The following is a 21,746-nucleotide window of genomic DNA, read 5'->3' on the forward strand; positions in this document are numbered from 1 at the left end:
CAGGGGCCCCATGTGGCCTCCAGGGGCCCCTGGCTGCCACAGGCACACCACCGCTCCGATCCGCACCAAACTTGGCACAAACACTGTTCAGGGGTCTGCCATCAGAATAGCCACACCAGAATAGCCCAGGGGCCCCTAACGTGGCCCCTGGGGGTGCCTCATTTGCACAACATAGGACCAGGTTTGATGGCTTGAAAATCTAGTATAAAAATGTAAAGTGGTTAATTACCATACAAGGCATACAGTCTTATATATTCCTCCCTGTTACAAACCGTGCAGTTTCTTTGCATTGCAGGATCGGCATGGCATTCCACAAGGCAGTGAAAGGGACTGCTGTCATTGCTAGTGGAGGGCTGTTTGCATTTTATGGCCTTACACAACTGACAGAATACCGGGAAAAACAGGTGAGATTGCTTTCAGTATTTATTCTGTACCAGCTGTGAACAAAAAGCTTCCAATATACCATTGGTTTTGTGCCCAAGGCACACCAATGAACAAGGCACACCTGTATTCATTGTGAAAATAGCCAATCTACAAGCTCACATGGGCTTGTAGGTCAGGTTTTTTTGCTATTATTAAACATTTGTAAAAAAAAAAACATTTAAAAATAAAACAATAATTTAAATTCCTATAATGACATGCCCAAAATAAGGACGTCAGTTTGAAAGTGATTAAAAGTGGTTAAAAATGGTGTGCCTCAACACAACATTTGGGAACCACTGGTAAATTCTTTCAAAGTGCATATTTTGTTAATATCTTTTTTGTCTCTGCCCCAAAGCATCAATGGGTAAGGGACACTGGAATACAATCTCAGTTTATATGAATACTGCGCTCTAGTGTGTTGCATCACTGCTTGGTGACAAATAGTATTGATTGTACTGTGCCTGTGCAATGTGTACACTACATAAACAATTGCGAGGAATTCATGAATGCATGTCATTTGTTGTTATTTTACTTGTTTGTTTTAGGTAATGGTGTGCCATCCTTTTTAGCATCTTTACGCCCTGCTATTCGTCAAATTAGCCTATTATCTCAATGTAAACCTGCATGTGGCATGCAGATTTCAGTGAATAATCTAGATAGACAATGTTTTGAAATGTTACGGGGTGGGGGGATATAAATTAGCATCTTGATTTATTGTTTTTTACTGCTTGATGGCGTCGGGACTGTTTGTTTTTTCCTCACAGAAAATGCATGCGTTCTTTTTTTCCTAAATCCATCATAAGGAATATGAAGACTTATGCATAATAATGAAAAACATTTATTAATGTGCACTGTCCCCCGGAGTCATATGACAATGAAATGGATGGCTGCTTTTGTTTTGCCTCGATGCTATAGGCCCAAATGTTGCACGTGGAAGCGGCTGAACAGGTGAACATGTTCCTCATGGATGAGCTCCCATCCAGAGAAGCTCAGCTGGCGGCCTTGCGTAGTATGGTGGAGTTTGACGTGCTCGTCGTTGGAGGCGGAGCCACAGGATCGGGGTGTGCCTTAGACGCGGTGACACGGAGTAAGTTTGTCCATTGGCCTAGGCTGAGATGAGAAAACATAGTGCAGTAAATAGCAGATTTACAAGCTTACAATGACTTAATTGACTTTATTAACGTATTGTGAGCTTGTAGATTGGCTATTTTAGGCAAAGAGATTGACTCCGGTCAATAACGTATAGTGTTTAAGTGTTAACTCCCCCCATACAGTTTCCATCTGCACTGACAATTGAAACTGGCAGCTTTTCATTGACAAGTCTCTTTCTATAACTTTCTAATGTTGCTTGTTCACCAAACATACAGTATGTGATTCACTCTGAACGTGGACAGACTATTGGCTCGCAATGTTCAAATGCTTCCGCCTAACACTCGCAAAGCAAAGAAAATAAAGTAGGTGTTCTCCCTCACACACAAACATTTCCGTTTCGATTTTGCAGTTGAGTAAATAAGTCCTACCCTAAATAGAATAAGTCAAAGCCTAGCTTGTTTAGAAGAAATGGAAATTGAAAAATATATTTTAAATATATATATTTTAAAATACTTGTCAGCGGATATGACAAACAGATGACAGCTTCCTATCGCAACCTTTGCGAGGTGCGTTTACAGACTCTCTGTAGCATCCGAAGATTGTGGAAGAGTTGTCTGGCTTAAGATACTACTGTGCACCATGCTGTACAAGTTCTAATACATTCTAACAAATATATAATTGTCTTTTCCTGTGCAGTTCCTACAGTTGATGGATCGCTCACAGTTTTGTGAGTGAAAGAAAAACAGATAAGTCCAAATTATTCAACTGGCACAACAGCCATCGCTTTAGGGATGGGCTTTTTGAGAGGATTTCTGGCGGCAGACTTTTGTTCAGCTCTTCCTCGTGTCGTCAGATGGGTATTCTCCATCCTAATGTTGCATAACCTCATCCTCCTCAACCATTGTGATGAATCTGCTTCCAAGTCCTCTCCCAGGGGCTCAGGCTGTAAGGCGCTTCAGATGCCTGCTAGGAAGTCCAGAGCAGCAACATGTTTAGAATTGGAGGATTTCTCCCTTTTAAACAGTCCAGGGGCCAAAGTCCAAAAATTTAAAGATTGACTTTTGTTCCCTCCTAACAAGGGAGCACATCCTCTTGCGGTTACCATTAAATACTAAATCAATTATCTCTGCTGCTGGTTGGAGGCCGTCTTAAAACTGTTCTGTTCCTTTATGTACTCTGGCTGTCTAATGGTGGTGTAATGGAGGGGGGGTTGCTCTCCCCAACCCCCCGTTCCCCTCCTTCTAATCCACGCTTATTTCTCCTTTCTTCTTTTCAAAATTGGGATTAAGAGACCGTCTGGGACAGTGAAGAAGCTTCTAATAGTCAAACTCAGGAGCACTTTCAATGTTAAAGGATGTCATGGAAGTCATGTAGTTTCCTTCCACTACACATGGCACATGCCCCCCCCCCCCCCCCCCCCCCCAAAAAAAAAAAGAAAAGCGATAAGAAAATTGCTGCTTAATAGATTTCCCTTCCAAGTTCCTTTTTTTACTTTATTCTCAACACATTTTGATTCCTTTTTTGTCGTTCATACTGCCGTGCTAGGTTGGAAATGATGTTGTTTTTTACCCAATGGAATATGCATGACTTCACAATATTTCTCCCGTCATGAATATTATAGTGGAAGGACGTGCATATGTGAGGAGTGCGGGATGCGTTCTAAAGATTTGGGACAATAAGTAGCCAAATATCAGCTTGGTGCTGATATGTTGCCTTGGTTCCCACCCATCAGATCTCAAAACTGCCCTTGTGGAGCGAGACGATTTCTCATCAGGCACCAGCAGCCGCAGCACCAAGCTCATTCACGGAGGAGTCCGATATCTACAGAAAGCCATCATGAAATTAGATTATGAACAGGTAAATGCTTCATTTTTTCTCCGCAGCTGACACTTATCCGTGGAATTCCTGGTCCCTCTGGTCATATTGCTTTATTTACCCTCCCATGTTCATTTTTCATTCATGAGAGGCCCTGACATGTTTGCCTTGAACGACTGCTTGCCTGAGGTTTTTGGAAGTTGTTTTGAGAGGATTCTTACAACTTGGCTAGATGGCTGGAATGCCACCCCTGTCGTTATCAAAGCGGGGAATTAAAACAAGAAATTATTTCAAAGTAGTGGGTGGAAATAAGGCATATGTGTCTTCCTTTGTCTGCAAATTGTTTAAGACGTGTCAGCCAGGTTCAAGCTAAAATGTCACCATTTTCTGTTACATCTCAGAGTACTTGAGGAATCTCATTATTCTAGCCTTGTGTTTTCCTTTGGAGCCTTATTTTGCTATCTGTATGAACATGCTGGGGTCTTGGAGGTGAGCAGTGGAAGGGACCAATTAGTGTGATTGCAACGAGCACTACTGCCTAGTCAGCAGCTCTAAAGTAAAGTATAGCCGATATACTACATGTCTGGAACAGAAGGCAAATTAAGGCAACAGTGTTCTATACAGTATTTGTTTTGTTCCTTTTACAACCAATATCTCTCTAGTATACTGCATTGAAATCTCTCAAAAACAACAAGCTAAGGAAAAGAAAATCATATTTTCCATCAAAATGTTTTTAACATCAGTACATCATGGAAGTTTCTATTAGGTATATATGCTGTCATTTTCAGGTCCATGGTCAATAGCTTGTCATATCATCTATTTCAAACTTAAACATGTACAGTGTATCACATTTCAGTATTCAAATCATGGGGATATAGATATAAATGTAACTAGATTTCCAGCATATAAGCCATTTTAACCATCTCGTCTCCTCCAGTACATGATGGTGAAAGAGGCCCTCCGTGAACGGTCCAACCTGATGCGTGTCGCCCCCCATCTGACGGCCCCCCTACCCATAATGCTTCCAGTGTACAAGTAAGGCCTGCATCCTTTCCTCTCATCTTTGCTAGCCGACTTACCATTTCTCAACTCGTATACCGTCAAGTCCGTAAACCTTTCCCTTGGTAAAGGCATGAGGTTGGAAAGATGGAGAAGTTCAGGAGAATGGCAGTAAACTTTAAAGACGGTCACCTTGGGGCTGAGAGGCCCAGTGAGGTGGAGGGTAAAAGCAGAGTGGTCGCCGGCTCCCCTGCGCCATCGCGCCCCGGCTCTCCCAGACTTGGGTGAACTCAGAGGCCTTAATTTGATTGGTGCAGCCTTGAATCATAAGCTTTAATTGCACCTGACATTTAAAGCTCCGCTCTGGTATTTAAAACCAGTGTACAGGTGTGGCTCATTACTGAGAGGGGGAGAGGAGATTCTGATTTCTCTCTCATTGTCGGGCCATGGCACCGCCTTAACTCATCATGCCACCTGTCACCGTCCCAGACCCTGTCCCTCGTTCGCACGGGGCCGCTCCTGACACCAGCTGACATCAATCACACAGAGTTCAGTACATCCCGTACAGGCCTGTCATCACACAAAGTTTTCTTTTTTCGTCATGGAGAAGTTAGGTGCAAATTATATCATAATGGAAACGATATAGCATATGTGACACCGTGGTAGCATCATCAGCCACCAATGTGTCTTGCTTAGGCTATTGATGTAGTGTTTTTCTGGGTGTTATTGCCAGGTGGTGGCAGCTCCCATATTACTGGGCAGGGATCAAGATGTATGACCTGGTGGCAGGGGCCCAGTGTTTGAAGAGCAGCTATGTCCTCAGCAAGAACAAAGCTCTGGAACTCTTCCCCATGCTGAAGAAAGACAAGCTGGTGGGGGCCATTGTTTACTACGACGGTAAGCCCCATACAACGTGTAATATTTCCATAAATCTAAATGCTATGCAGGTTGTTATGTACATCAATTAAAAAAAAAACGTTTTTGAACACTTATCACAACCAGCCCAGTGTAACTAGGAAAACAACATTTTGTTGTTTAGTCCTTGATAAAAACATCATTACCTGTCTTTCACCAAAGTGAAAATCAACTATTTCACTGCTAGACAATGGTACACCACGTCTTTAGTGATGAGTATGAGTACATTATGCACACTGTATATAGGCACATGTGAATTATTGTGTGTTCAAAGTTTTATCTTTTTATTTTTCACAGTGAATTTTCACTGTAAAATACTACAAACTACATTACTTTGTTTAATATATAACTTATATACTAGTATTTTGTAACACTTCCTATGAAGCCCATGATAATGCCTTATAAACATACTTATAATGCCTTTGAATATACTTATCACTGTATAAGTATAATTATGAGCATACTCATAAATACTTATATTACTATATAACTATACTAATAACTCATAATACAATATAAAGCATTTTAAGAATTACTTATAAGGTCAATTATTATATTACTTTATAACTGCTGGACACTGGACATTGCTGTATTATAATACTCATACTATTACTTGTTATACATTATAATAATGTTATAATCTATTATAATCGCTGTTATAATCTATTATATTGTGATTAAAAATCATTGTAAGTAATGCATTACAAAATAATTATAATGTATTACAACTATGAGAATTTTAATACACTATGGTCCTGGCCAAAAGAAAAAGTCACTCAGACCAGTAATTATGCAGTATTATGATACTTCACCTACTACTTGAAGTCATTATAAACGGCTTCATAATGTGTTATGATTGCATATGAGTTCTTGTGAGTACTTATACCTATAATTATACAGTGTTATAAGCAGATTATAATGCATTTAACTAAGTCTGTTTATAATGCATTATATAGACATGGGCTCTATCTTTTTAATATCTCTCTCTCTTAGCCCTATATATATATATATATATATATATATATATATATATATATATATATATATATATATATATATATATATAATAGAGTTTCTGATATCATCCTTCCCTAATGTTGAATGATCTTTAATAGCTATGCTTTTTAATATACACATCCAAGTGAAATATTGTGTGTTTTATGTGGCTGTTTAATTTGCGGCTATGTGAGCATAAATAAATTAGAAACCACATTGTTTAAACCAGAAAATAGCCAGTAGGGGTTGCTTTCCAACCAGTCCCAGGATCCATCTTTCCCCAGGCTATACGTGCCTCATGTTGGCATCAGGAAAACAAAGCATATGTTGATTGTTAGCCAGGGTGTATATAGCATGTCCTGTTCACTCAAGGTCTCCCTCATAGCCGCAAACTCACAACTTTGTTTCTCTAGGCTATCTGTCAGACTTCATTTAGCATTTCTGGATATGTGGATTCCCATGTACTGCAAAAAGGCAACATATTTCTGAGGGAATAGGCTGTTATCTGAGCAGTGATCTGTCAACCTTACTTACTTAGCAGAACTAAGTGGGAAAAGGCGGTATTATGCTTGAGCTATTTATATTTTTCTGGTTTTATTCATTTTTTTGCCTTTTTTTTGTTCTGGGCAGTGACAGAATTGTCACCCAAAATATATATATATTTTTTTTAAATCCATCAATAGAATTTAAATAGGAAATCAATTTTCCTTTCTTTAATCATGGATCAGGCTGTAACCAAGTAAGAGTGAATGAAATACAAAACAAGCCCCCCCCCCCCCGCACCATACCACCCCCTTCATAACCCCCCGTTTCTCCCATATGCAACTGGGGAACATTATGGTGATGACATTTTCTATCCTGACCTTCTTCATTGGGGATGGGGCTTTGACTGCTTGGGTTCATCTCCTCAGGATTTTTTTAAGCCATCATGGTCAGATAGTTTCAACGTGTAGACACCCTTTAGCCTGAGACAATCTAGACTTGGCAAATATACCGTTTGGTTAAGAAATGACAAAAGCAGGTTGTGAGGCGACACAATCATTTGTCACACAGCTAAATGTCCTCGTGGAAATGTAATGAAATAAATATATTCTATGGAATCAGTACATATCCTTTCTTTAATACTCTGCAGTACTGTATCTGTTAATACATTACATTGCTGTACATATGGTATATGTATAATCATTTAAAGATTTATTTCAGTATGGCTTCTCTTGTAGATTTACTTTGGACTTCAGTGAGGTATTATGGCCTCTTTTGTGAATTTATCTACCCTTCCTCTGCACCCTCCTTTCCAACAGAGGAGTAATTGACAGAAGCATCTGGGATAATAACTCCGTCTCCTGCTGTACCTGCAACAATTTAATTGGACGAGTCAGCTCAGCCAAGCATCTCTGGCTATATGACTGGGAGACATGAAATTCATTGTCATTATTGTCATTTTGCAGCATTTTGTCCGGCCATGGAGTTCCTCTCACTCCACTGAGTTTTGTACCTCCAGGAGGCTGGAAATGTGTGGTGGTGGTTGTGGGTGGGTGGGTGGTGGGTGCATGGAGAGGAGGTAAGGGCTGGTGGGAAGGGTGGGAGGGGGACTGGGGGCTCCTCTCCCATGTCATCTCCTCCAGGGAGCTTTGATGCTCATTTAGCTCTGCTCCATCATTGGGCCGTTTGGGCTTTTAATTGCTGATGATAATTATCATCATCATTATTGTTATCTTCGTCAGAGTGTCAGGTTATTATAGCCGTGCTGTGCAATTCATTCATAAATCCCAGGCCCATGATCTGACTAATCCCGGAATTCCTGACATTTAACATAGTGATAATGCTCCTGCACGGTGCCCGGTGCCAATCTGTGACACATTCACAACAGAGAGCTTTGAATCATGGGGTCAAAGGTCACTGTGAGCCTCAGCAATCACTGAAGGATCACGCACTGCCTACTGGTGCCTCATGAGCATAATTTTTGTGTGTGTGTGTGTGTGTGTGTGTGTGTGTGTGTGTGTGTGTGTGTGTGTGTGTGTGTGTGTGTGTGTGTGTGTGTGTGTGTGTGTGTGTGTGTGCGTGTGTGCGTGTACAGCACCAACAGCACAAGTTTGCCAACCACACACTCTAATGGTCACATTCACCCTACAGAGATGAAGAAGTGAATTCCATGGTCTCCCTAATACATCATGGCAGGGTGCATACTCTTGTATGTAATTCATTCTAAAATGTGGCCTTTAAATCTGTTGTTTTCTTGTTTTTTTCACATTTATTTGCAATTTATTTATTTTTTTCCTTAGTGGCAGAATGGCTTCCAGCATGTGGTAGCATTAAGCAGAGCCCACCAGCTAGCTAACTAGCTTGCCTCAAGTCGCTCAAATGTAAAATAAATCAGGGCACAAAAGACCCTGCTCATTCCTGCAAAGTAGCAACATTCTCCCCAGCCAACAATGAGGACTTGAACTTCCCTGGCAATAACAAATAGAAAGAAAGTCACCCGAGACACCAACATTAAAAGTGATTAATCATCTCTATTCTCTCTTCACTTTGAACCAAGGGATTGTCCAGCAATAAATCTTCACAGATGTACATAAGGATCACTTCCTAATGAAACTGGGCTTTGTTCATTTGTCACCTTTTAGACCCCTTCATTTAAATTACAAAACTTGCGACCTTGTGACTCTGAATATAGATCTCTGGTATTTTAAAGCTGAGGAGGGATTAATCCATAAATCTTGAAACTAGATTCCTCTGTTCATTAAAAGGATTCCGGATCTTCAGCTTCACAAGTAGACCAGTCACTGTCTAGAGCTTTCTCTCTCTTCACACTGATGTATTGAAAAGTAAAGCTGGGAGGACTGGGAACAGTTATTTTCAATCACCTATGTATATAATCTGTAAATTCAAGAAATCTCTGTATGTATGTATGTATGTATGTATGTATGTATGTATGTATGTATGTATGTATGTATGTATGTATGTATGTATTTCTGACTGTTGTTTGTATATCTCGAGAACCGCCTCATCCTATCGACCACACTTGTAAGTGTTGCTGAGGACCCAAGGGAGTACAGCGTTGAGAGTGAACTTGATCGGATGAGCGGTTCTTGAGAACGCTGCAAGCAACATTCCAAGGGCCAAGCAATCAGCCCTTTTCCGAATGGGCATGAGTTCTGAGCGGCCACATGCTCTAAACGGGGACGCTCCCGGACAACACTGCAGAGCTAAGTATTCGGCCAGTACCTAGTGGGCACGTGATCCAAATGGTCACGACTCGAACAGGCACTGCATGAGTCATTATGTACTGTATATGTATATACAGTATCATTATGCTTTTTAAAAGGTAGCAAATTATTGATTAATCTTCAATGATAGTGAAGTAATGTGTGAAGCTGAGCAATAAAGCCTCACACTTAAGGATCACTTCCTGTTGAAACTGGGGTTTGTTCATTTGTCACTTTTTAGACCCTTTCATTTAAGTTACAAAACTTGCGACAATGTGACTCTGAATATAGATCTCTAGTATTTTAACCACTTAAACCCTCAAGATTTAGTAAATAGGACCTGAGTTGGATCTGTACTTGGACAGCTTTTTCCCCTCTACACCAAATCTTTTCAGCAAAAATGACTATCTACAAGCTCAAAACGTGTTGCGTTGTGACACGTTGTGAGCTTTTAGATCTGGCTAATGTTCCCCCCAGAATATGGATGTTGGGGTTTAGTTGTTACAGATGAGGAGGGATTGATCCATAAACCTTGAAGCAAGTTTCGTGTTGCTGTTCCTGTTCATTAAAACGATTCACGATTCAAGCTGGGAGGACTGGGAACAATTATTTTCAATTAGACATCAATATGTATGTGTATATATATATATATATATATATATATATATATATATATATATATATATATATATATATATATATATATTAATTTAGCTTTTAAAAGGTAGCAAATTATTGATTCATCTTTGAGTGCAAAAACATGCACACGATATCAAGCAACAGATTTGTTCATTCCCACCTCGTTGCTTTTGGTATATTTGACAGTTTAAGCCGCCCCTCCCCACACACACACACACACACACACACACACACACACACACACACACACACACACACACACACACACACACACACACACACACACACACACACACACACACACACACACACACACACACACACACACACACACACACACACACACACACACACACACACACACACACACACACACACACACATGCACCCACCCAGTCCCTTCAATGCACAAATCCCACATGCCATCATCCCCTACCTTCTCCTGAGGAACCCCACCCCCCTTACCCTTACCCCCCCCCCCTCCATTCCCAGTACAGGAGAGGGGAGGGGAGGTGGTCTTAGTAGAAGAGGGGAGGGGGCACCGAGCCCCCACCCCCACCCCCGTGCTCAGGCCAAAGGGCCACTGTGGCTTTAAGTGCACTTGCTCCTTGTGTGGCCGGAGCAGCCATCCCGCTGATGTAAAGTGACAGGGACAGATGTGACATATCGGTTCCGACACACTTCCATACCACCAGTCACAGGCTCGGGGTGACTCACATCCCCCTGCTCTGGTCCTGTCCCCCCGCTGCAGGACAACACAACGACGCTCGAATGAACCTCGCCATCGCCCTCACTGCTGCCAGGTATGGGGCTGCCATAGCCAATTACACTGAAGTGGTGCACCTACTGAAGAGGGCAGACTCTCAGACGGGGACCGAGCGGGTCTGCGGAGCGCGCTGCAGGGACGTGATCACAGGTAAAAAGCCCCCTTCATCTCCCTCTTCCCCTGTCTCTCTGTTCCCTCTCGCTTCGGCCCCCCTCACAACGGGGGGTCCCTCCCCGCACCTCCAAAGGCAGTGCTGTTAATCAGTGCTATTTTGCACATAGTCATAGCACATCTAATGCAGGGGGCTTTTAATATTTTATAAGCATTTTATGGCGTAGAGGGCTGCTTCAGATCTGGGTAGGGAGGGACATAAGATGGAATTAGCGTACTCCAAATGGCCTTACTTACCTTTTAAATGTCATGCATAGGGGTGGCTTTGGAGGAATAAAGCAGTTAAGAGAGAGAGACAGTGTTCTGAAACATTTCATGAATAACCAAGATTTGAAGATCTCAATACACGACTGCCCCCTGATGTTTTTAAAGATGGTAGTGTGCTCTTTGAGGGGATGTCGCACTTTTCATTATTTGGGAGGGAGGCCTCATAAGGAGAAGGAAGGGGCTTAGACTGTCAGGATGAATGGAAGAGCACTTCTATTGTATGTTCATTGTCTTTTCTTTTTTTTTTACCTCGTTTTCATCACCCGCACAGAAAATGTGGGCCGCAAGTTCATGCGAAAAAAAGAAAAAGAAAAATCAGACAAGCACGTTTCAAAATGTTTCCTCTGCCTCTGCACTGACAGTGTCACCAAAGTCAAATTAGGAAGGGTAGTCCATCATTCAGCTCCTTGTCAAAACAGATCATTTGCTAGCCTTGTGCTACCTTTCGATATGCATCCCCATTATATAACATTAGCTCGTCAACATCAAGCATCACATTAACAAACATTGCCCCTCCACGCTCTCAAAAGACTCCCTCAGTCACTGGCTCCCGGGCTGCTCTGTGACACAAAGAGGCGAGAGGGAAATTAGGTATGTCTGTTTCCTATTAATTACAATCCTGGGAAGTCTCCCATGGACACACTCAAGCCACTCTATTACGGTAGAGAGAGAGAGAGAAGGGGGGGTGTTCGCTGATAAATTAATAATCCAGCTTGTCACCAGCTACAGATGAATAGCCCCTGGTGATTGATGCTGTTTTCTTTCATAGGGCAGGAATTTGATGTCAGAGCCAAATGTGTTATCAATGCCACGGGACCTTTTACGGACGTGCTGCGGAAAATGGATGATCAGACGAACCCCAACATCTGTCAGCCCAGTGCCGGGGTGCACATCGTCATTCCGGGCTATTACAGGTAACTAACGATGGGCCCCTACGTCTCTGTCACTGACCCCCCCCCCCCCCCCACACACACACACACACACATCACCTGCTTCTCCTTAGCGCTGCTGCCTGATCAATTCATTAGCCAGCGGCAGTAGAGACTCTTCAGACCCAGGCAACAGTTCAGGGCACAACAACCAGGTCCAACTGTCTCCCCCCATATGACTCGCTCCGAGCAGGTGCTCAGCAATGCCGAGAGCCTCTGTTGATGCTGTCTTTTCTTCCTGACATTGTTTCTCTTGTTGGTTAGATTCGGGGAGGGATTCAGATCCACTAAGTCAGGCAATCATCTAGTACTGTATGTCATTTTTACCTACAGTATAGCGCCACATCCAGGTTTCTAAACAGAGCTCCAGCCTGACTTTCCCCGTGGCAGAGGGTGCAAATGGACTTTCTGATTGGATTCCTCACTGCCTCCACTAGATCTGGGATTTCTACTTTCATGTTGATGCTTGTTATTTTGTGTTCACAGGGGTGGGGGTGGGGGGGGGGGTTGTTGCACGACTCGAGCCCCCCAGCCCAACTTCTCTCCCCCTCTGCTTTTCCTGTGTTAAATTGAGTCAGCGCCCTGTGCATGTGTTTTAAACAGGACAATATGTGCACTCCGGGCCAAGGCTAGGGGAGCGGTGTCTGGAATTGAAACCAGCAGAATTAATCTCCTGGAAACAGCGCTGACAGGAGCCTGATTATGGGGTGTCCCCCCCACCAGCCAGCCTGCTCATGCCCCCCACCCCCCCATCGGCAGACCAAAGGTTAATGCAGTCTTCTTGTTTGCTCCCCTCCGCTACCCTTGCACCCTCCCACACATACACACCTAGCCCCGACAACATGGGGCTACTGGACCCGGCCACTAGCGACGGACGCGTCATATTCTTCCTGCCCTGGGAGAGGATGACCATCGCCGGGACGACGGACACGCCCACGGAGATTACGCCACACCCCATCCCCTCGGAGGAGGACATCAACTTCATCCTCACTGAGGTCCGCAACTACCTCAGTCCAGATGTGGAAGGTGGCTGGCACACTTACACACACATGTACCGTACTTAAGCACACACACACACACACACACACACACACACACACACACACACACACACACACACACACACACACACACTGCATTGTTTAACAACGTCAACCTTTGTGTCCCTATTTTGAGAACATTTCCCCCCAAAATGTGCTAAAATAACAGATCTACAAGATCACGTGTTATGAGCTTGTAGATCATTTGGTCATACGACGTAGTATTAAACGCTTAAGTGGTTAAGTGTTTCATGACTGTATAGATCCAGCATGGGATCCATCCGTTCCTTTACCTTATACGGGAGGCTGTCATGTTCCATATATGAATACAGGCCTGTAGTCCATCTTGTGTGGGGTTATAGAGGGACAGGCAGCGATGCTCAGGGTACAGCTGACCTCAATAATGTCAACAGAGTATTTCTCACAGGCAGGGATAAAAGAAAAGAAAGAAATGAGTCATCACTGTGCGCCTGCACTTACGGCACGCGTTTGAATCGGGCCTAATTCATAACGGCCATTTACGACGATAAATATACGTCCAGAAAACAGCCAGCCCCCCAAACCCCCCACCCACCCTTTTCCCCCCTTCTCTGATTTACAAATAGCTGATGGAGCAAGCAGCTGACAGAAATAAATGAGCTAATCTGATGGCTGTGTAGGACTTCTACCAGATATTAATTCATCAGGAGGCCACAGAGTGCAGACAGATACAAATTCCTGTTTTAATTATGTATGGGAGGCACACAGCAACCAAGAGACACTGCCACCACTACCACTATTCCTCTGAGCAACTTCATGAGACCCACTATCCCCCTATCCTGCCCACCCCCCACCTTGATTTCATCTTTTTGTTTCCTGTAGATATAACACATTACATCGTCCCTTCTGTTTTCCCCAAACACTTAAGACAAAATAGACATCCCCCCTCAACTCCCACCCGTTTGAACCAGTCTGTTCACATGAGACATTTGTTAAGGAACAAGTGGATGGGAGGGGGAAAAAAAACTTTACAACATTAAATTATATTGTTTTCGATTTGCAATCTTTATGAGGCCATCCTGGAGCCTCTTTGATGTATTTTCTTCCCTCTTGGAAAGCCTCCAATGGCCTTGGCGACTGGCAGGCTTATCAAAACCTGGGGAGGCTTTATTGAATGAGTGACCAGTGGGTATCTAAACAGAATGCAGGGCTATTGATTTTTGGAGAAGTGGTCTAATTGTTTCTGGTAGACAAGGGCTTGTCCCGATTATTTGATTGATTAGCTTGATACCGGTCTGCCTCCTCGTCCGCCTCCCCTGGCCAGTTAATAGCACTGTAATCCCAATACGCCGTCTTATTTCTAATCCATCATCATTATCATGGCTGTACTCAGCACAAGATTAGTCCATAAGGGTTTTCTACATTCCTTAATATTAGCTCTGTGTTCTATATGCTAAAGGGGGGGGGGGGGTAAGAAAGTAAGATGACATAGTCCATCTGAAATGTACTGTACATAACATGGAAAAGAAATAGATAGAACATTATTGTGTGTATGTTTGTGAGAGATATGTACGTGTTAGCTGGACATAAAACTAGACAGGGTCTAATAATAGACAATGGCGTGGCTCCCATGTCGATCTAGGACTTCATGTGGCCAGTCTGTGGCGTCAGTAATCTATGACTCCATTTCCTGACCCCCCTTGACTTTCGATTATAAAATTGAAATTAAATATTAAAAAATATATATAAAACATATGTGCGTGAAGGTAATTCCTTGGCCAACTGGCAGCGTGCGCAAGACATTTGCCGCTGATCGGTCCAGTGGTTGGCGAGATTAGCCCCAGGACAGACAGACAGACAGACATTTGTATACAGCTATCCTCCTACAGAGCCATGCTGTAAAATTAGAGTGAGAAAGAGGGGAAAGGGAAGTGAGAGAGCAAGATAGGGAGAATGTGTGTTTGTGTGCGTGATGTGCGATGTGCGTGCATGTGTGTCACGGCAGCTCTCCAGCTCAGACCTCAGACCAGTGCGGGGGGCTCCAGGGCGGTGGGGTGACATGTGGCGTATGTCTGGGCGAGACCCTGGTAAAGTCCTGTGGTCACTAAAGTGAGCAGCGAGGCCCTGCAGCCCTGAGAGAGAGAGAGAGAGAGAGAGAGAGAGAGAGAGAGAAACAAGGAGGGGAGTGGAGGAAGAGGAAGAGGAGCAGGAGGAGGGAGACAGAAGTGTGAAATGATGGAGCGAGAAGCCGGACAGGGGGACCCTGCCATCGGTACTCCGTCCTTGCCTGTGGTCTTTTGTGCCCGGACCGGTGTCTTCACTCATCCGTCTGAGGAGGGGGCTGGGGGGCGGGGTGCTTTTGGGTCATGAGGGTGGTGGTGGGTGATGGGGGCGGGGGTTGTCACGTTGCATGGCAGTAACACCTCTGAAGACCCGGTGGCCCAGCAAATGGACAGCCAGTGTCTCCTCCAGTCCTCCCCTTAAGGGAGAGGGGTTGCCGTCGCTTCTCACAGTGACACCAGCATCTCACACACACGCTCAGTCGCACACACGCATGCACACGCACACCCACACACCAGCCCCCCCCTCCCACACAAACACACACACACACACACACACACACACACACACACACACACACACACACACACACACACACACACACACACACACACACACACACACACACACACACACACACACACACATACACACACACACACAGAGTAAAATCATCAGTGTTCATTTAACTCCAGCAGTGTACAAATGGAACTAAATGGACACACTCCGAGTTAAATGAACACTGAGGATTCTACAGTGCACATCTGCACTGCTGCACTCAGCTCTAGTCTCTGTTACCACTGTGTGTCTATGAGTGTGACTGGGGCTGGTGCGTGTTTTAAAGACTGGGCTCTTTTTGTTCGTGGACTCTCTTTTTCTTGTTCTTTGTGATGGAATCTTTCCACAGTGCACCACAGTGTCATTCCCCGATCGTGAGTCAGCCGAACAAAGGAGCCATCAGTTGACTGTGTTTTTGGAATCAAAGAATGGAAAACAATTTTTTTCCCCCTGAATATTTTCTGTCTTAGAAAATCCTATATTCCTCCTCACATAGCACTGAGTCACCCAGAATACGTGTCTTTCCTTTGTCCATTGTAATAATTTCTATTAAAAAGATATAATTATTCTTATTGTGCTCATACCGTACAGTATGTGTTGTATATTTCATTGATGTCCTAACAGTTCAGGAGGACTGCAGAAAAGTGGAGCCCATCTAAAGATTAAGTCCTAAAAATATCCACAATCACAGGGGTTCCCAAATGTTTTTATTTTCACAATTCATAAAATCCTGATTTATTTATTTTACCTTTATGAAAATCTTTTGAATTGTTTTGGGGGGAAAACATTTAGATTATTATTATATATTTTATTTCTTGTAGGAAAGGTTTAAAAAAGTGATGTTTACTTGAACCCAAAAAAACAGGTGTCTGACCCAAAATGGGTTGCGACCCTACGTTTGGGAAACACTGCATTATCAGTTTTCCCAAGGTTAATGCAGCTCAAGAGACATTGTTTATCATGCATAACTTTCACTGTGTACAGCCACAAATGGGCATTGTCTTCATTCGTGCACGTTTTATTGCCCATGTGAGGCCTCCCGCTCCACAGCTACTCAACTGTCATAAATGTTTAAAAAATGCCCTTTTGTTAACGAGTTTGTCATTGTTTTATTCAGAAATATCAACCGCCCCATTACAGGGGCAGGTATTTTTCAATCGATACACTACAGCGTATTAATATTTAATTCTTTATATGTCACTATGATATAAAACAACTGGTTTGCAGAAGAGAGACAGCTGCAACTCCTGTATTTTCTGGGTCTTGTAATGAAATAGAGAGACAAGAAATAAACATCACACTTTACTTTTGCGCATGAGTGTCTATCGTGTGTGTGTGTGTGTGTGTGTGTGTGTGTGTGTGTGTGTGTGTGTGTGTGTGTGTGTGTGTGTGTGCGTGTGCGCGTGCGCGTGTGTGTGCGTGTGTGTGTATGTTTGCACGCATGCATGTGAGAGAGATTGCGTGTTTGTGTGTGTGAGTGCATGTGTGTGAGAGCGAGCAGCTCCTGCACCCACCCGGTTGTGTTTGCATTTTCTCACATGGATGCGTGTCCTCATTGTCTCTGTGTGGTGCAGTGAGACGAGGAGACGTTTTGGCAGCCTGGAGTGGCATCCGTCCCCTGGTCACAGACCCCAACTCCAAGGACACCCAGTCTATCTGCAGGGGCCACATTGTCAACATCAGTGACAGTGGACTGGTTACCATCGCCGGTTAGTCTGCTCATGTTTCACATTTCATTTCACACGCACACACAATTATGTTTTATCAACTCACTTCCCTTTAAATCCCCTATATCCCATTAACTGTGCTGAACGAGCTCACGCGAAGCAGCATATTATTATACAAAGCCTTCATTATGGATGCTAGTGCTTTTGTGTGCTCTCAACAAGGCTGTGTGCTTACAGTATATATAGGTGTCCATGATAATGCCTGTCAGTTAAGTTTTTACATTGAAATGTCAAATGATGTAACCGGTTACGGAAATTGACTCCTATCAAAATCTTTCTGTTAGAGGACAATTGTGTAAAACCGCTAAGCGGCCCTCACACCTACGTCGCACCGCTGAACGGACCAATATGCCCATATCTGTCCTTGTCCCTTTTATGCACATATATGGAGATCGCTGATGTCATCAGTATATGACCATATATAGGCATGCCCCCTTTTGTGCCCATATATAGAGCTGACTGATTTGTTTGCGTCTGATACCATGAGGTTAGACAACACACTCCATGCGTTGTAACGTCTAAAGCTACATTAAGAACTCCTTATATGGTTATGGCGGAGTCATAGTGACATGAGAGTTGACGATGTGGTCCACCCTCTGGCCGCCCTCCCTTGAGCCAATTTTAATAAAGGCTACTGTTGTGCATGAACAGCAGTATAAAAAGCCATAAAACAATCATTTAGTGATAGTAAAAGTTATATCTGTAGAATTAAATGTATAATATTTCTGCCATTTCATAATCACAATACAGTATACAATATGATAGAGCCTCTTCTATCCCAATAGATCAGCCACTTTCAAATAAGGAAAAAGTGTCTCGTTACAGAGAGTGGGTCAACTCTGATCCTGATGCAAGCACCAATTACCTTGCCAAAATACATGAAAAGTGGTTTACACTTAAGGGTGTAACTATTGTCCAAATACACGGTTCGGTTCAGACCTCGATTTTTGACATACATGTTCATAGTATACGTCATTTTCTTATTTTCTTAAGAAAGAAAAGACAGGGGGGGGGGTGCGGTTATTAAATCTACAATGTATGAAGATAACTTTGCTGTTGAACATAGAGTTGTTTGAACAGTCATTTTCTATGTTTTGCCATGTTAACCACTTGAACCCTAGAGTCCCTATTCTTGTTGGAACATTTGCAGAAAATCTACAAACCCACCACGCATACCAACCACAATGCGTTGGGAGTTTGTAGATCTACTATTTTCAGCAAATAGATTAGCGAATTATTCGTTTACTAGGTATAGAGGGTATCACGCTGTTACTGCAGTTGAAACATTATTGCATAATTTATGCTTTGCCAAAAATAGCCGATCAACAAGCGAGCTTGTACATCTGATGTTTTCAGTGTGGGACACCTTTGTATGTTTAATGCTGTTTAATTCAGGCTAATGGAAAATGGAGGCTTATGGCTCTGGTATCTCCAACTCAGACAAGCTTGCTGGGGTTTAGTCCAGTCAGATCGCAGCTCATTTGTAAACAGCCTCTCATAGCAAATTGAGGACTCAGCTAATTCACCCTTTTGGTTGGTCCTGCATACATAGTAGCACAGGCCACACACAGGTTCCTAGTTTGATACCAGTGCTTAGAAAAAGTTCACTCTGCATCTAAATCCTATGAGCTTAACAATGAATTTGCCAGTAACGTCTTCCATGCCTCTGTAGCTCAAGAGATGTGTCAGTGGTTCATAAGCTCATGGTTTATGGTTTAAAACAGCTGAGCAACATTTTTCACTCTCCATCTAAATTCTAAAGGGTTTAATTCTCATTCGTGTCTTCCATGACTCTGTGGCTCATGAGATTTGACAGTTGTTTGTAAACAGTGGGTTTACCACTCTTTGGGCACGGTTACACTGAAGTTTAATTCTACCTATGAAGGTGGATTTTGCCAATACTTTTCAATGGGAACAGAGCGTTTTTTTGCAGAAATCCGCGAATGGCAAGAAAACACTCCATTCCCATTGAAAAGCATTGGCAGAATCCACCCTCATAGGCAGAATTAAGTCCTGAAGAACAAATTTCACTCTCCATCTAAAAGGTGCGTCAACTATTACATTCTCAGTTGCATCATCCATGCCAGTGTGGCTCAAGAGATAAATTAGGGATTCTTAAACCAAAGTTTAGGGTTCAAAACTCCTAAAGAAATGTTTTCACTTTCCATCTAAATTCTAAAAGGTGATTTAAGTATTACATTCTCAGTTGCATCTTACATGCCAGCGTGGCTCAAGAGATAAATTACTTATTAGAGATTAATTACTTTTCTTAGTAAAACACAGTTTTTGCTACTACTCCTACCGATTTTGTCCAAACCTCATGCAAACAACCAAAACAGCTGCCAAACTGATGATGTAATACAACACACTTGAATGTGCCTCAATAAAAAACAACTTAAAGGGATCAATTCACTTGTCACAACTGGTGACAAGAAAAAAAAAAAAACTCATATTAATTCATGATAAACTAGAAAAAGTGCTCATCGGAGCACAGGTCTCCGCCAGGTCAGGTAGGTTATTCTGGCCTCCTAGTGGCGCTATGATAGGCCAATGTGAAAAGGGTGCCATTTATTCTTAGGTCTTTCACGGCAATCAGACACTGCATTCATGATTTGAGGCATTCTGTTCCAAAAATGTGTTTTGCTAAATTAGACCTGCTGGTGGCGCTATAACAGGCCAATGTGAAAAGGGTGGCATTTCTTCCTCGGCCTAGTGGGAATGTGCGTGTGAAATTTCACGGAAATCGCAAGCTGCGTCCATAGTTTGAGGCTTTTTGTTCAAAACGGACCAATCCTGCAAACTTTGGAAGCCAACCATAGGCAATGAGGATGGGAAATCGGACAGATCCGTGTTGATCACATGACTATAGAGATACTGTGTACCGATTTGCATGACGTTTGGATAAACTCTGTAGGAGTAATGTAAAAAAATGGGTTTTGCACAAATCGGCCTCCTGGTGGCGCTATAACAGGCCCATGTGAAAAAATTGGGGCAGAGGTTCTGAATTGGAGTGTGTGTACTTTATCACTGACATAAACCTGGCATCGCTCAGAGCTTTCACAGTCAGCCCGCAAACACCCCTGTCAGACTCAACAGAACCACAGCCTATCTAAACAGGAATGTAATAGTTAACTCACCTTTTACAATTTAGATGGAAAATGAAAAATGCTCTTTGGGAGCTTTGAACCCAGAACCTTCGGATTTTAAATGCTTGATTTATCATTTTAGCCATGCTAGCATGGAAGAAGCAATCGGGAATGTAATAGTTAACTCGCCTTTCACAATTTAGATGGAAAGTGAAAAATGCTCTTTGGGAGCTTTGAACCCAGAACCTTCGGATTTTAAACCCCTGATTTATAATCTGAGCCATGCTAGCATGGAAGAAGCAATCGGGAATGTAGTAGTTAACCCACCTTTCACAATTTAGATGGAAAGTGAAAAATGCTCTTTGAGAGATTTGAACCCAGAACCTTCAGATTCTAAGCCCCTGATGTATCATTTGAGCCATGCTATTATGGAAGAAGCAATAATAGTTAACTCACCTTTCACAATTTAGATGGAAAGTGAAAAATGTTCTTCAGGAGTTTTGAACCCACAATATTCCGATCATGAACCCCTGATTTATCATTTGAGCCATGGTTTGTACTCCTCACTCATGTGCCATGCTAGCATGCAACATGCAATTGCGTATTACTGTAATACTTCACCCACCTTTGAGAATTTAGACGGAGAGTGTTTTTTTTTCTTCTGGAGTTTTGGCCCTTAAACTTTCTGTTTATAACCACTGATTTAACGTTTGAGCCACACTGGCATTGAAGATTCAACCGAGAATGTAATATTTAACCCACACTCTAAACCTTCAGCTTATAAATCCCTGGTATATCTCCTGAGCCACACGGATATGGAAGATGCAACTCTATTTAATGACTGTAACATATGACAATAACGGATTTGTATTTTGATGACATTAAACATCCCTCTGTTTGCTCTCAATGAAAGAGTAACTCTGAGTGCAGAGAAAAATGTTCCAACAGATGTTTTTTTTAACAATAACTGTTATGTTTTCTTGTTGTGTTCCTTGTTTCTTAGTTATACTTGTTTTATAATACAGATGTGTTTCTTTACATATTTTAGAAATATAGCTTCTTAGTTCTAGTTTTAAT

General features: G+C 42.7%; 1 protein-coding gene across 1 annotated transcript in view; it reads left to right on the forward strand.

Moving 5' to 3' along the window:
- Positions 1–302: 302 nt before the first annotated feature.
- LOC311064964 (glycerol-3-phosphate dehydrogenase, mitochondrial-like) overlaps positions 303–21,746 on the forward strand; it is a gene marked incomplete at both ends in the record, with an annotated part of 53,887 nt that continues 32,443 nt past the window's right edge. The window contains 9 exons of the mRNA XM_084085053.1: positions 303–404; positions 1,339–1,510; positions 3,248–3,372; positions 4,268–4,365; positions 5,063–5,226; positions 10,837–11,001; positions 12,059–12,203; positions 13,051–13,244; positions 17,431–17,565. Coding sequence (XP_083941179.1) covers positions 303–404; positions 1,339–1,510; positions 3,248–3,372; positions 4,268–4,365; positions 5,063–5,226; positions 10,837–11,001; positions 12,059–12,203; positions 13,051–13,244; positions 17,431–17,565 — 1,300 coding nt within the window. The remainder of the gene's footprint in view (positions 405–1,338; positions 1,511–3,247; positions 3,373–4,267; positions 4,366–5,062; positions 5,227–10,836; positions 11,002–12,058; positions 12,204–13,050; positions 13,245–17,430; positions 17,566–21,746) is intronic.

Source organism: Gymnoscopelus microlampas, assembly GCF_963454915.1.
Source record: "Gymnoscopelus microlampas genome assembly, chromosome: 17".
Lineage (NCBI taxonomy): Eukaryota > Metazoa > Chordata > Actinopteri > Myctophiformes > Myctophidae > Gymnoscopelus > Gymnoscopelus microlampas.